The 16,312-nt window shown below is 38.7% G+C and overlaps 1 protein-coding gene across 3 annotated transcripts in view; it reads right to left on the minus strand.

Annotated features, from left to right (window-relative positions):
- LOC143716255 (pleckstrin homology domain-containing family G member 2-like) overlaps window positions 1-15,011 on the minus strand; it is a 37,905-nt gene extending 22,894 nt beyond the window's left edge. The window contains exons 1-3 of one of the 3 annotated variants that reach the window (XM_077208595.1): window positions 14,062-15,011; window positions 5,139-5,216; window positions 508-914 (exon numbers count right to left, since the gene is read on the minus strand). In XM_077208595.1, the coding sequence (XP_077064710.1) occupies window positions 508-914; window positions 5,139-5,187 (456 nt within the window). In that variant the 5' untranslated portion in view covers window positions 5,188-5,216; window positions 14,062-15,011. Of the gene's footprint in view, window positions 1-507; window positions 915-3,148; window positions 3,398-5,138; window positions 5,217-14,061 lie in introns of those variants that run through there. The other 2 variants (XM_077208594.1, XM_077208596.1) reach the window with 2 other exon arrangements.
- Between the last annotated feature and the right edge of the window lie 1,301 nt (window positions 15,012-16,312).

Below are 16,312 nucleotides of genomic sequence, written 5' to 3' on the forward strand. Positions count from 1 at the left end.
TGGTTTCTAGGGTGTTTCTAGATGCTCGCTAGGTAGTTTTGGGTTGTTTCTAGGCCGTTAATAGATATTTACTAGCTTGTTCCGGGTGGTTTCTAGGCTGTTGTTAGGTGTACTGAGTGTTATTAGTGGGTTGCTATGCAGTTTCTAGTTATCTCAGTGGTGACTTAACAGGCCAAGTCAAAAGAGCATACCTCACCTCAAGATATTTTGAAAAATGTAAATAGGTCAAAAACAGCATTGGACTTTTATTGAATGGACAATTTTTTTTTTCAAGAGTGTCTTCTTTTGTGTTCCAAATGTATACAGGTTTAGAACAGGATGATGAGTAAATAGTGACAAACATTTAGGGGTATACTAGCCTTTTAAAAGGTTATTTGAAACATTATTTCAACATTGTTTTAACATTAGCTCAACATTATTCCTCAAGTTTATTTGGTTGCAAATTCCATTTTAGGCATATATGTTCTTACAATATGAAACATGGTACAAATGATGTCTGATCCTTACCTCCACAATGCTCTTGAGGTCCCTCACGTAGGCCTGCTCGGTCTCCACTATCTCCAGCGCCACCCTCTCCAGGCGAGTGAGTTTGTGCAGCGGTGTTGTGGAGGCGGGGAGGGGACTGGCTCCTGTCAGCAGGGAGAGAGGGGTGAGGTCCAGGCTGATGTCTGAGCCATTTCGTTGTGGCCCAGGGTAGACCGGCATGGCTCCGTAGGGGAGTGATGAAGAGGAAGACGATGAGTGTCCATCTTGCAGCGAGGCAGATGAGGCAGAGGAGCTGAGACTGGCACCGCGGTCACTGTCGGAGCACACCGTGTTAACAGAGGTGCAGCTTCCACGGGACGCACCGCCTGAGGAGGCCATGCGGCTCACAATCCCACTCAGTGAGGACACAGAGGAGGGGCGCTTGGCAGCTGCAGCAGAAAGAGACAGAAACAAGTTGGTGTGAGAATACTAGTGACCACTGCATAATACAGCATTTTTGGTGATTAAAAGTAAAAACACATACAATGTTATGTTGCCAAGACAGCAATGTAGAGCAAATGGAGACTTTGGCTTAAATATCCTGCTTCTTGAAGACCCCAGTAAACTCACGTGTCTATTGTAGTGTTTCAGAAGAGATCTCTAAACTCTATTCAAATTAAAATTGCCAGGATACCAAAGTCTGTGTCCATGAATCATTTAATATAATCATTTAATACATTTAATATAAACTCATTATGATTTCTCATCAACAAGTTCCCATTCCAATTATCTTTACTTTTCTCTGTTCTCGTTTTCTGAGTTCGATTAGATGTTTTGGGTTTTTTTTTGAAAATCAAATGTCATTCATATAATGTAATATAATATAATATAATATAATATAATATAATATATTTTGATCATTTTATGCTTTTCCAAATAAGGAAAGAATATGAACACAAAATAAGTTGTATTTACATTTAACATATACAAATTTTAATTTAAAACATATATGTATTTTTAAATAAAGTACTATACAAACCAAGAGTAAAGTACAAGGACAAACTATAAATGCTTACAATGTGTTTCCTGCAAATATTTTTCTGCCTGCCTCAAAGGTGTGACTGTGCAAAACTACATCACAATGGTTTGCAGCAAACCCGCAGAGGCTGTCAATCTAACGGTGCTGTGCACGCCCTGTATAGACAGGAAAAAAAAATCACAACTTCCTGACTGCAATTTGCTGGATGATTAAACCTGCGAACACAGAAGTCATTCAATAAGCCGTGCCCTAAAACGACCAGAACATCTAAATCAAAACAGTGACGTTCTGCCTGAAGAGCCATATCAAAAACTGAACACAACAGTCTGGTCGTCAAGGCAAGAGAACACAGGCCGGTACAGAGCGCTGTAAGGATTGGCATTGTTTAAAGGCTGAATGCTGGACTGTGCTCTGCTAATCACAATGGTGGCCCAGTTACAGAGCACAAGCCAGCAGAGACTAACAATCCTCCATTTCCTCTGACCTAGCAGGCAGGGCGACGCAGTCAACTGTTACTCTCTGCACTCCTTTCCTCGCCAAGTCTGCCTATCATCCATCAAGTATTCCATCTGAACATTAGCTGGAACTGCATCCAGCCTTTTCTCCCGTTCCCTGCGTTCATAGAAGGTTTGAAAGCACTTCTGTAATATTGATTTAAACGCACTCATAAAGTATGTGAAGGCATGTGTTTATCTTTTGCTGGCCCCAATCCAAGATCAGCACCACTATGGCGGCAGTCGCACATGAAAAAATGTGAAAATGAGGAAAAAACGTGGAGGGACGGATTGTAAAATCCTCTACAGCCAGACATACATCACTCCTATGGCCATCTTTTGCTTTTCGTTTGATGCCTATCTCAAGATCAGCTGTACTGGATAGAAAAGCATTCAGGAGCATGTTCAAAGCACAGCATAAATTCAACCAGACAGATGCATGAAGTGTGACAACGTAAACCCAGTGCATCCTCTGGAACAAAAGCAAACAGGCAGGGTACTCCATCACTACTTGGGGATGAAGTCAGAAACTTTCATGTGGCATGGAAGAACCAAAGGCAGGGGACTGTTTTACCCTAAACATTATCCCTATGGATTTTGTTATTCCAAACATTAAGTTTAAAAAGCCTCTAAGCACACAGCACAAATTAAGAGTGGATAAATCGGTTGGGATTTCCAACAAAACCTGACCATCTCTAGATAAGACAAATGAACATATGTGTGAGCCAACACACATATACTGCTCTTCATAATTATATGATTCCTAATGGAAAATGCAATGACTCGATTAATTGTGCAGCTGTTTTGGAAATCTGAAATAATACATTAGAGCTCATTTCTTCATAATATTTTCATAATGACATAGATCTACTTGGAAATAATGTAAAAAACACCTTAATTTAGTCTTTGTGTCCATAATTGTGATAAATTATTAGTTAGTGATACGTACTTATTATGAGTTCCAGTAATTGTGGTATTTTCATCATAAATTTCATGCGCACTGTTTTTTTTAGTCACTCAAAGCTCAATAAAGAGACTAACAAGGCTCATCTAACTCCTATCAGAAAATCAGGCCTGTTATGTAGATCATGGAAGTCTGTGAAGAGCATTTGGCCAAATGATTGAAAGCCAAGAGCAAGAAATCACATACCTGATCCGCAAGGCACGACAACATCAGCCGGAATGACCACCAGTGCGGTTAGCTGTGAATTATGTCTTCTCACTGTAGTTTAGTTAGTCCTCATAACTAATTCAAAGCAACTGGCTAGCACTGTCTTCCAAATGACATCAGGTATCCAAATGATTTCTGAAACTGAATCTTATTCCAGCACAGACTAAACGGATCTCGCCATTCGTAACGCAGACAGGAACCATGCACCATATCTAACGTGCATGAAATGAGTGTTCACATGTGCACACTTCTCTCTCATAGAGAGATTTCCTGTCTAGGTGTGTATTAGCGCGCAGGCCGCAAAACCATGTTATTTTGAGAGTTGTCAAACTTTTCAGTCCTTGCCGGAAAATGCTGAAGAACACTTATGTGTTAAAGAAACAAGACAACAACATATGAATCTCACATATCCAGGTAACATTTCCCCCTAAAATAAAGCACAAAAAAAACAGTGTTAATTTAACTGTTTTCAATATATAATAATAAGAATAATAATCGTTGTTATAATTATAATAATTTATTATAATAAGAAGAAATGTTTCTTGAGCAGCAAATGAGCATATTAAAATGATTTCTGAAGGATCATGTGACTGAAGACTGAAGAAATTATGCTGAAAATCCAGCTTTACCATCAATGGAATAAATTACATTTTGAAATAATTTAGAGTAGAAAATAGTTATTTTAACTTTCAATAATATTTAGAAATATGATTTTTTTATGTATTGTTGAACAAATAAATGCAGCCATGCCAAACTATCGAATGTTAGTGTGTGTGAGTGTGTGCGTATACTGTATATATATATATATATTCTTTCCATTCCTAACTAGCACAAGTTAGTTCTCTAATAACATCCTCCTCCTCCAGAAAATGACATCATTTTTAATGGGAACAGAACAGATAACAGTATCAAAACTTGCCTGAGCTTGACCACAGCATATTACTGAAAGTCCGCTATGCCTATTTATAGGAATACATCCTTAAATTACAACACAGTCATTTAAAAGAATGTCTAAAAAAAACAAAAAAAAAACATGTACAAGATAGAGCTGAGCTCAAACAGTGAGTGTTTATCTGTATCAACGTATCTGGGTGCTCATCCGTCTGTTGAGATACTTCCTGTGTGCTATGCCAGTCTGCACCTTTCGGCCTCATTACAGGAAGTGGTGAAACCAAATATAAACAGTTCCCTGCAAAGGTGCTCAGAGATCAACACCACCTCATCACATGCCAGCTGAAGTCACGACGATATGATTTGGGTCAAATGTCAAAGAGGTTTGTATTCATGATCTTTTTATTATTTTGAGGTTGATTAGATGTGATTTTAAATGCATATATTTTTTAACTGTATATTAACAGTGGTATATTGCTCTTTTGGGATGTCATGTATAGTATATTGACAACAACTTGACATATTCCAGATTCTATCTGACACAAAAACATTCTTAATAAACATAAATGTGCCCCTTGGTCTCTATTGCATGATCAGAACTATTTAAATCACGAATTGTTTAGAGAGCCCAATCCAAAGAGAGGTGACCAACCCTAAACAATTGTGATTGTCAGCACATATCCAACTGACTTGTTCAGTTTGTTTGAATTGATAATGTAAGCAACCATTCTTTGAAAAGTAGGAGAGGCTGAGGTCCAAAAATATCAAGAGGGAGACCACCCTGTCTAATTCTGAACCTGATAACTCATAGCAGTTCATTCCTAACAGACACTTTTATCTTTGGCATGCTTGATGGCTTATCTCCATTGAAAATTGCGCAATATCTCGGAAAATATATCTTTCGTCATTTTCCCAGGCTCTCGTTTGTGGTTTGAACTCAACCACAGCATAGAAGTTAACAAAAGCCACTTCAAAATCAGACCGTAAATGAGCAGTTCCTGTCAATAACTTTTGATTGGGATATTACATAATCATGTTCAGATTTTCAAACACTGATTTTATTTGATTGGCATCCGACCTTGGTTGTTGTTTTTTTTCTGGCTGTCTCGGCCCGCCCCCTCAGGCATGGTGTGATTCTATCACAGGAAGTAGAAACCTGCAAAACAAATGCAAACTGTTAAAAACAAAACACTCTCAGTTGATCTATAAGCAATGTTATGTGACAAATGTAGTGAAAAAAATGTGTAAAAAAAATAATGACAGTAAATATACAGTATATATTTCACATATACCGTAGATGTTCTTTTCTGGAATAACAGAATCAGCATATTTATAGCATGAACAGAACAAAAACACAACACAACACAACACATAATAAAATAAAATAAAATAAAATGTTAACCCCAACTAATTAAATTAAAATAGCTCAGTGGGAAGCACTAACACATCACAGTGTTTGTTTGGAAAATACAATAAAATAAAATAATTAAAATCTCTATTACACACTACACAGTCAGCTCCAACATAAGTCAGAATATTATTACCATCCAACAAATGTACTGTATACTCCCATTAGTTTAGACTGAGAAAAACTACTGCAAACTGACTCTCTTTATCAGTTCTAAAGTGCCTTCCGCTTCTTTCATGAGAAGAGGAAGACAATGAAAAATATAGAGGAAAAAAATACCAAAGGTCGGAGCCAAAGCAATTAAAGAGCTGAAATGCAATAGATGCTGTTTGAGTAGGTGGTGGGGGGTGGGTAGCTCACAGCCTTCTCTCTCTCTGTCTTAAAAAAGAAGAGAAAATTAAACATATGTAATGGTTGGCACAGACACAAAAATCTCTCTTTCCCAAATGTTGAGCATGTGTCCTGTCAGCGCAATTGGTGCTGGAACTTCAGGAAAAGGAAACAATAGGGATAGACAGGGCTCCTCTATGATGTGTTAATGTTTATCATATCCCGACAAGCCGTCTCCCATGTCACCTGACCCGGCCTTCACTCCACAGGCTCCCTGCTGCCCGTCACTCAGAGGACAACACCAGCGGGAGAGCTCGACATCTAAGGGATAAGCTTTTAGCTCTCCAGCCACCCTTCATAACTCAGAAAAAGACAGAAATAATTCACAGCATACGGTAGAATTTCTACTTTCTCGATTTGCTCTGATGTCTTGCAATAAAATTGACACAGGTCTTTTCCTTCAACTTGATTTATCATTTTCCATAAGGAGTTTTCTATTATTTAAGCGTCAAAAAATAAAAAAACATATCACCTAAATGAAAATTTCCCTAAAATAAAACAGAAATGAATATGATAGAGACAATCTTTTTCCTTTTTTTCTAAATAGTTAAAAAAATTATTCTAAATAGTTTTACTGAATAGTAATATATATATAGGCCCTATATATATATATATATATATATATATATATATATATATTTAAAATAAACAAATAAAAAATAATATAGACAATCCTTTTTCTAAAGCCGGGACACACCAAGCCGACAATCGGCCGTTTTTGAGTGTCGGCTGATGTAGTTTTTTCGGTGTGTTCAGCACCATTGGCTCTAGTCGGACACCGTCTAGGGTTTTTTTGGGGCCGATTCAGCATGTAGAATCAGTATCGGACCGTGGATGAGAGAGAGGACTCTGATTGGTTGTTCAGTTTTGTGAATGAGTCAGTGCATGAGAAATAATAGCAAAACTCAGCAGCAAGAAGTCAAAATTGTACAGATAGAAGGCTGTTCTAATTTTAAGTCGTCTTACCTGAGTCTTCCTTGGCGAGTATTTTACATAAGTGGAGTGGAATAAAGAAAGTGATCATCAGGATTGATATTCAAAACGGTATAGGCTAAGCACGCGCTGCTTTGTTTACGGATCGTGTATCTGCAGCATCGGTTTCCCTTTTTGAATGACAAATATAAACCAAAAACCGAAATTTTGGTGTATCCCTATTCGGCAACCTATTTTTTGGTCACAATTCAACAATTGACAAAGCCTGATCTGAAGTTTTGGGACAGAGGGAGAGGCCGTGATACAGACTAGCTCCTGTTATTTAGGCAGCTCTGTTTGTCTCCATACTTCTGCTGCATTGAAACACTCAAAGCCAAGCGTAATGATCTGTTTTGGATGTCTACTAACCAGACTAAATTAAAAATTACACTGGCACTTTCCATGCACTGTCCTTCAGAGTGTTTCTCACCGCAGTCCCCTGGGTCCTTTAGGGCCCATTTCCAGCTCTACCTCATTAAAGACATCTCAGTTCCTGTAACTGCGAGCATGAAGGTTGTAGAACACTACAAGCCTTTGCGGTTAAAACCCCATGTATTTTTTTGGCTCCAGAGCTTGTTTGCTGCAAAATTCCCAAATTCCAGAAAAAGGAATTGTGGTAAAAATTAACTTGCTTCACGACAACAGTTTCTAATAGCGAATAAATGTTACCGTTGGGGGGAGGTGGGCGGCAGTGACAGCAAGTATTTTTGAGGCAGAGTGGATGCGAGCCAACATCTGGTTAGCAAGCGCAGAGGTTAGAATGAGGTTAGTGAAACTCCACTCTCCCTAATGCAGAGCAGCAAGTCTCCATACGTCTTCCAAACACCCTGACGTGCTCCTCATGCAAAATTGCAACTTTGTCATTTTGAAAAATGTTGAGCGGGAGGCTTTTTTCCACCCTGTAATTTTCATTACAGTTGCATCTCTAATGGCATCATTCCAGGTGCATCCGTACGCTCCGCACTTTGACAGCCGTAGAGACGAAACTACCCCGCTGACAGAGTCCTATTACACTGGCCAGCTGTGTGCGTGTTCTTGCCTGCACATGTGTGTGAGTGTTTAGGGGAGTTTTCTTTTGCGTCTCTAAAAGGTAGTAGAGCTGGATGACAATTATATGTTAGTGGGAGTTTACTAATTTTGAGTTTACTGTTTTTGTATTGTAATATAAAAGAGTCAGTCACTGACACATAGCAGAGCCCTTAAAGGGACAGTTCACCCAAAAATGAAAATTCTGTCATTAATTACTCACCCTCATGTCGTTCAAAACCCGTAAGACTTTCGTTCATCTACAAATGAAAATAATTTTAATGAAATCTGAGAGGTTTCTGTGTTCTCCATTGACAGCTACGCAACTACCACTTTGACGCTTCAAAAAGTTCATAAAGAGATCGTAAAATGAATCCATATGATTTGAGTGGTTTAGTCCAAAATTTTCTGAAGAGACTCGATCGCTTTATTTGATGAACAAATTGAATTTAGGCTTCCTTAAAGCTCTCACTTATTAATTTTCTTCATAGATATTTTGCAACGAAAAAGATAAAGCAGAAGCAAAGCTTCTGGTTTTAACAATGAAAAAAGTTTTAAAACTATTGCTTTGACACTGAACTGTAAAGAATTATCAACAGATGAATTCATTTTGCTAACAGAGCTCACTACTGTAAACACGCTTACACCCAATGCAATGTCCTTCTATCTGAAACTGTCTGACACACAAGAAGTGCATGTTTGTGTGGAGAGAGGTGAAGATGTGTTTTGATCTTCAACAGCTGATCTGTTCACAAAGTGAGGTCAATCTTGATGCACCCAAACACATAAATAAAGAGGAACATGACTATTGTAGCTTATGTGGGTGGGGGGCTCTATTGTCTTAAACAGAGTTTTGAAGGTTATTGTTTGTTTTCCAGCTGACCTTCACATTTCCCCATGGAGCCGGACCACAGCTCTGCCATCCACCTCTCCACTCCCCCTCCGACATGTCTGCCCTAACGCCAGCATCATATTTTTTTAGTCTTTTCCTTGTTCAGTTAGACAACAAAGGCTTCCCAAACACAATGGATAATGCTCAGTTGGGGTAGTCACTCATACTTACACAAATGCTGGTGAGGAAATGCAGTGGGCATGAAAGCAATGCGGCAGTGAGGAGGGAGGGACAGTAATGCAGGCCAAATGTGGTCCTCAATCACATGAGGTTGAGAGGAGTTTGAGGAGCCTTTTGTTTCAAGTCTTTGTTCAATGTTTTACCTTCTTGTACAATAATAAGTGGGGGTTGTAAAATATGGTAATAACAAAACTGTTTCTAAGAACAAATAATTGTGAAATAACAATTAGAACTGAAGACATGGACATGTAACTTCTGCTTTTAGAAAATCACACCCACTTTTTGGGGAAAAAGTTTAATTTTGACCAGCCATGCTGATCAGGTTTATAATGTGTCCCCCTTAATTTTTTAATCCTCAATGCATTTGTTTCATGCACAAATTTGTTGTTTTGGGAATTTGGCCTATATTTTGAAATGACACATTAGTGCAGAGTGTAACAGCTGTGCATCAGGAATGCAGTCCATGTGAGATCGTCCAAATTTGGCCATTATCAACTGGCCAGAAAGACCAGAGCATTCCCTGACATTCACACAATGAAACAAGGCTAGTGACCTCACAATGAACAATGGAAAGCAGTTTATATAGTTCCAAAGAGCCATATTCATGGTTCTTCACAAATGTGTCATGGTTGCACAGAAAGGCAATCATTCCCCAGAGAAAATACAGTGAGGGGAAAGAGTTTTGGCCGAGAGGGCTGAAATATCAAAGTTCCTGAGGCTTAATAAAAGTGTCATCGGGTGTAGTGAAGAGTGGGGCTATAAAAAAAAAAGCCTGTAGCCTTGAGCTCTTGCCTGTTTCACCAGGGAAATCCCCTTTGTCTCAGTACATGCAACTAATTATAGAAAGAAAGCTGTTCTACAAATGGTGTCTATAAAATAATAAGTGTCTGCCCATAAAGCTCAAGGTAACAAACTAACATGCAGCCTAATCAATTTATCAGCGATGGGAAAAGGGGGGCTAATGGACCTTTTAGTAGCCAGGAAAAGAAAACGCTATGTCATGCAAAGTGTACCGAGCTTGTGAAGTTAAACAGTTATATATTACAAGCAGGAATGTCACTAGTGATCAAAGATAAGAGATAAAAAAAGACAACTGGATAAATGATCCAGGCAAGGGTAAGTGTAGACATGAAGGTATGACGCAGAAATGTTGTGAACTTTGCCCTGGATGAAAGAACGTGGCAGGGGTGCAGATAGAAACCTGGGGTGATCAAGAGTCACAGAGAAGTGCAGGAGGGTGGGACGAATTATTCATGGAAGACGATGGGAAGTCAGGCAGAGAGACACTGCGGATTTGAGTCACCAGACAGAGGACTGCATTCACAGCTGTGAGTTTTTACACACCTGCACTTTGAAACCCTAAAAAACAGACCCGTTCCATCACCACTGCAAACACAAAACTCCTTGAAAGGAACAGAGTCAGAAAACTCCACCGTCAACAACCTTGTCCCCTCCCAAACCCAGCTCTTTTCTCCTCCACCAGTGTCAGAAATGAGCCTCTTGGCTGCTAAGGAACTGCTCTTGCATTCATGCTGGGTGCTTTAGAAGTTGTACAGTGTGGGTATGTGTGGTTGGCGGGGGGGTGCGGGGGGGGGGGATGGGGGGGGGGGTTCTGTCTGTTTTCATTACTACCTCCATTAGAACCTCTACATGGACATCTGCTGGACAGATGCTCTTATCTGGGAATATCTTAGAACATGTGCATTTGAGATGAAAATGAAACATTAAAATTAAATGCATTTTCAAATAAAACATCTACATAATGCCAATACAACGCTTAAAAGGGCCAGTTCACCCAAAAATTTAAATTTCTGTCTTCATTTACTCACCCTCATGTTGTTCCAAACTTGTAAGACTTTCGTTCATCTTCGGAACACAAATGAAGAACAAGTAAACACAAATGATTTTTGATGAAATCGGAAAGCTTTCTGTACTCTCCATTGAAAGCTACGGAACTACCACTTTGACACTTCAAAAGTTCATAAAGAGATTGTAAAACTAATCCCTAATGAACTGAGTGATTTAGTCCAAATTTTCCAAAGAGACACGATCGCTTCATATGATGAACAGATTTAATTTAGGGTTCTATTCACTTATAAAAATTAATCAACTCACACATCAGTTGTGGTAAACTTTAGGGTTAGGGGTAAACTGAAGCTCAAGCTTCGCTCGACTTGCAAGAACCAATAAGGTTAATTCTCGTGTGTTATGCAACAGTTTGAGCTTCCGCAAGAACTAATGAGGTTCATTCTCGTGTTACGCAGCACGTTTGAGCTTCCGCAGGAGGATTGTTCTCAAGTGTCAAGCAATACGGTTAAGCTTCTGTTTAAGTTCGCTGATCAAGGTTTAAATGTGAATAAAACCCTAAATTGAATCGGTTCATCTTATAAAGCGATCGAGTCTCTTCAGAATATTTGGTCTAAACCGCTCAATTCATATGGATTAGTTTTAAGATCTCTTTATGAACCCTGAAGCATCAAAATTGTAGTTGCGTATAGCTGTCAATGTAGAATACAGAAAGCTCTCAGATTGCATCAAAAATATAATTTCATTTGCTCCGAAGATTAAATAAAGTATTACGGGTTTGGAACAACATGAGGGTGAGTAAATGATGACTGAATGTTCATTTTTGGTGAACTAACCCTTTAAGCCCAAAGTATACTTCGTAAGTTACACACGGTTTACTTATACTTACAGAACGCATAGCTTTTTAAAGTATGCTTCATTTCATAGCGTGCAAGAACACAATGAGCAATCATCACATGCACACTAGAAAGCTTCATCTTTGTCTATTTTTGGCACTATTTCTCTCCTAAATTTATGAGTGATACAAATGTAGTTGTACCCATTTAAACTTAGTTGTGGTATCTTGTTTTTTACATGAGCATCCATGGTTGTTGTAGTCTTGAGTAGTTTGTTGTCGTTGTTCCGATTCCTCCATTTCTTTTCCGACTGTGAAACAATGGAGCAGGTAATTTAATTGCACTAATTAGTGCAAAACTATTTAATAAGCATGTGCATGCTGAGCGTAAAAAGTTTGTACAGATAAAAAAAGATCTGACTGAGCACATACAAATATACTTTGGGCATTAAAGCTCAGCCATTGCAACAAAAATTCTGACACTATGAAAGATGATACACAGAATTCGAGCTGTGCATTGGACCTCAGACACGTATTGTACCGCATCACTCCATGTGGGACATGGAGCATGAAGCTGGGAATCTCATCAGCCCAAACCCCTTGTTATTCCTCCAAGCTCTTAAGAGGAGAGGGTTTGTCTCCTAAATTCATGGTAAACTAAACAGCAGGCCGGCATTAGCCAGGACAGTTTTCCTAGTGAATAAGTGGATGGTGAAAAGGGGATGTTGGCTTTCAAAGCAAACAGAGCTTTGCATGTTAACCTTCACATTCAAAGGTCCAAACATCCAGAGGGAGGGTTTGGCTGACTTCCTGTCACTCAGTTCAGATTCCATTACCAATTCCAAAGCCTATTCTTCTCTTTGATATGATGAAAATGACCAAACAATACCCCTTTCCCCCCAAAGACCCAAATGGGCGATATTTAAGATAATTTTTTTTTGCCCTGAGATGTGCTGCAATTTTCTAAGTAACATAATAAGCTGGAAAAACCCCGAAGTGTCATTTGCGGAGAGTTTTCAGAGCTCAAATCCATGTGTGTTGACTTTTCAAGAAAGTTAGACCTTAAGGTCGGTCGGTGTTCTGTTTTCACCAAGTATACATGTCTCTTTGCGTGTTTAAAAGGAAAATAAACGTGATCCCACGGCTCTACTGAAAGATGAAATGACAGATAAACTGTGTGGTTTGTGTTTAGATCATAACAGCATGAACTTAAAAAACAGCAGCATATAATGTAATTCAGAATAGCTGGGATGCATTACGTTTTTGTCCCATCAATCACATGATTTCACTGATCCAAGATGAAGTTGAGTTTCTCTTTTAAAAGCAAATGACATATTTGGGGCTTCACTCAAGCAATATTTGCACATGCAGATTCCCACTTATAAAGACTGACATCTTTTCAATGAGTTGTATTCCCGGCTGAACTAACGAGTGAGTAAATTAAGACCAGACGGGATTCGTTGGGAAGTTTTATTTGTCCACCCCGAATAGTCTGCATTCCAGCTGCTAAAGAAAATAGTGTTGTTTGAGCAAGAGAGGGGGGCTGTTAGAGTGGTTGAGAAAGTTTGGACTTTATAAATGTCTGACAAAAGATCTGATGCTGAAAGCAATCCCATGTTGAAGGGTTTACCCGTGCTGCCTGTGAGTTAAGGCTGAGGTAATACACGTTACAGTCTATATCCTGCTGGGGGAAAAACCACATTGAAGCAGCCTGAGGTTGTTAGCTGGTCTGTTGTGATGGTTTTAAAGAGGTTTTGTGAACACCAGGCTGGAAAACCAGCTTAAAACAGCAACAAGGTGTACAGAACCATGCTGAATATAAACACCTTAATCCAGCCTAAATTGGCTTGCTGGTTTAAACTGGTCCAATCTGACTTGGTCTCACAATCAGGTGTTTTAATTTGGTTTTACTGGTCTCCCATTCTAACCAGCTAAAAGTTCATACAATCTATCTAAAAAACAGACAACAGACCAGTTTAGTTTTTTCCCCCCATGCAGGCTGCAGTGAGATGAAATCCTAATTAGGAACTGAATGGTGTAAAAAAAAAAAAATACTCTGTAGCCAGTAAACAGATAGATACAAATGATATATATTAATTAGGCCTACTATAAAAATATGCATGTTTATGTTAACAGGTACTGTTTTAGAAGTCCAAGACTTGATGATGATGATGATGATGATGATGATGATGATGATGATGACGATAGACCCCCACACACTTCTTGACTTGCACTCATATTGTGTGATTTATCAGTCTCTGTTTATGTTTTTAACTGTATGTGTCAGTTGTTAGACGCTAAAAGAAATACTCTTAAAAAAACCTAAGCACTATAGGTTACTGCAAAGACTTAATGCTGTACAATTTATCAGTAGCCTACTGGTTTTCGACGTGGTACGTAAATATGGTACGTGGTACGTAAATAACTTATATTTTCCATATCTTTGATCGTGAGAAAATTGACAAGTAAACAGTTGACAAGCTGTAACATACCTTTACAGGTGTGCTGTTCGGAGACATCAAAAGTAACGCAGCCAATCTACGTACTCCGTTTCCAATCCTAATATCCCAATTTGAAGAAGAGAGTCAACAGTTTTCCCAGCTCGTGAGCATCAGTGATTATTCCGGCTTGCTTTGACTAAACAATGCGTCTCGAAGCTTGGCTTCCTGTAGTGTAATGCCCTAAGCAACGCTGGATGCTCCAGTCTTCTGTTTCCAACTTTCTTGGGAGTCTCTCCGCTGAGTATGAGCTGTCATCATTCTCACTGGATACTGTTCGCGCGAACACAGTCCCATATATGAGTAACAGTCACGCGTCACTCGACTGGACGTTACGCGCGTGCGAAAGCTGAAAGATACGCTACCGTTCAAAACTTAAAATGAAGTATGCAACATCTTCATTTTGGTTTCTTTGTCTTCGTTGATCACTCTCACTACATTTAGACTGTGTAACGAATGCATTAATTACAACAACAAAAATGCTCATAAATTGTTTATGGAGAACTGAGAAAGACTGAAGTGAGTTTGGAGGCTGCCTTGAGAGTAGTCTAAGTGAGCGCCAGAGTGAGAGAGGAGAAGTGCCCCCCGTGTGGACACGGACTCCTTGAACTCCCTGCAGGGTTAACTCCTTTACTGCTGCTGTCCTCATAGCCTACATCATTTTGCTTCAGGGAATATAATCAGTCACACAAAAAAGAGTACAATTACGACGGATGAGTGCAGAGTTCAACAAAGCCCCGTTATGTTACCAGGGCGTCTCGGTGAGCAGCGGCGGTTAATCAAATTTTTCGAGCTATTAAAAACGCGTTAAATTAGCCGGAGAATTATTATCTGATTAATGATCTGTTTTCAAGTCAAAGTGCCAACATCCCGAGGTCAAATAACCTATTATGATTGAATTTACATTATGTTTACGTTTTCATAGACTTAAGTTAGCCTACTGTAGGGGAGACCGGGGCTATTGTTGTCACACCTTTTACTTCAATATTTATTTATGTAGACACACACCTAAAGTCTTGGAAAACTATACATATATATATATATATTTATATGTGTGTGTGTGTGTGTGTGTATATATATGTATATATATATATATATATATATATATATATATGTGTGTGTGTGTGTGTGTGTGTGTTTGTATACTGTATATATATATATATATATGTGTGTGTGTGTGTGTGTCTGTGTGTGTGTGTGTGTGTGTGTGTGTGTGTGTGTGACACCTTGCCCCAGTAAAAATGTCATTCATTTGAAAAAGTTCAACCTTTCACTTAAAATTTTCCCTTGATTAGTCGACCCTGTTCTGAATGTATGTCAGTGTGATTTCTCATAAAATATAAAGAGTGTTTAAGTATAAACCTAACACTAGCGTTAAATGATTTTGAACTATAAAATTTGTTTTGGGTCTCTCAGACCCCAAATAAGGCATAAAGATTGACCTGACTTTTATAGCAAAATATCACCAACTAACTTCCAGCAAACTAAAATGACTCTATAACGTCATGCGTTCAGCTTGAATAATAAAGATATGTTACATTTACAGTATAGCGTGAGGAATTTTCAGACATGTCAGCGCAAGTAATGTCTTAAATCATCATCATAACGGTTTGTCATGCCCCTCCGAGATCACCTCACCCTTTAATCAAGCGAATGTTTTGGAAGAAACTAGTGAGAATAAAAAAATGTTTGAGAAAAAAAATGGGTTTCTAAAGACTGTTTAGAACCATTTTTCCAAAATATCCAAAGTATGTTATTTTTTAAGAAATCTCTTTTTAAACAATCTAACATTAACTAAATGGAATGCCCAATTAATGTTCTACGATGTTATCAGCTGTAAAACAAATGCTTAGACTATGAAAAAGTCCATGCATCTCATTAAGAATTCATAAAATAGCCACAAAGACACATACTGACTCATTGACTTCGTAAGGAAGGTAAACTGCACAAATTATTTACGAGAGTAAAGAATCAAAGGAGTGGTTGGAGATCCAAGACATTCCAGGATCACATTTTACTTCTAGACAAACTAACAGGCTGTTGGATCTGAAGCGCTTCGAGGTGAGTGACCTTCCACGGGGAATTTGTTTATTTTGCACAGATAAGGAGAAATGCATTGTTTCAATGAGGCTTTTGCCTAAATGTTAAGAATTCTGGTCCTCAGTTGTAGTTTAATTGTCTCCGTGTAAACAGGCTGAGCAATAACAGAAGAATGTCATTGTTGTGATGGAGTGAAATCCCTGCC

The sequence above is a fragment of the Siphateles boraxobius genome, unplaced genomic scaffold (genome assembly GCF_051911475.1).
Source record: "Siphateles boraxobius isolate OS27281-9 unplaced genomic scaffold, OSU_SipBor_1 6, whole genome shotgun sequence".
NCBI lineage: Eukaryota > Metazoa > Chordata > Actinopteri > Cypriniformes > Leuciscidae > Siphateles > Siphateles boraxobius.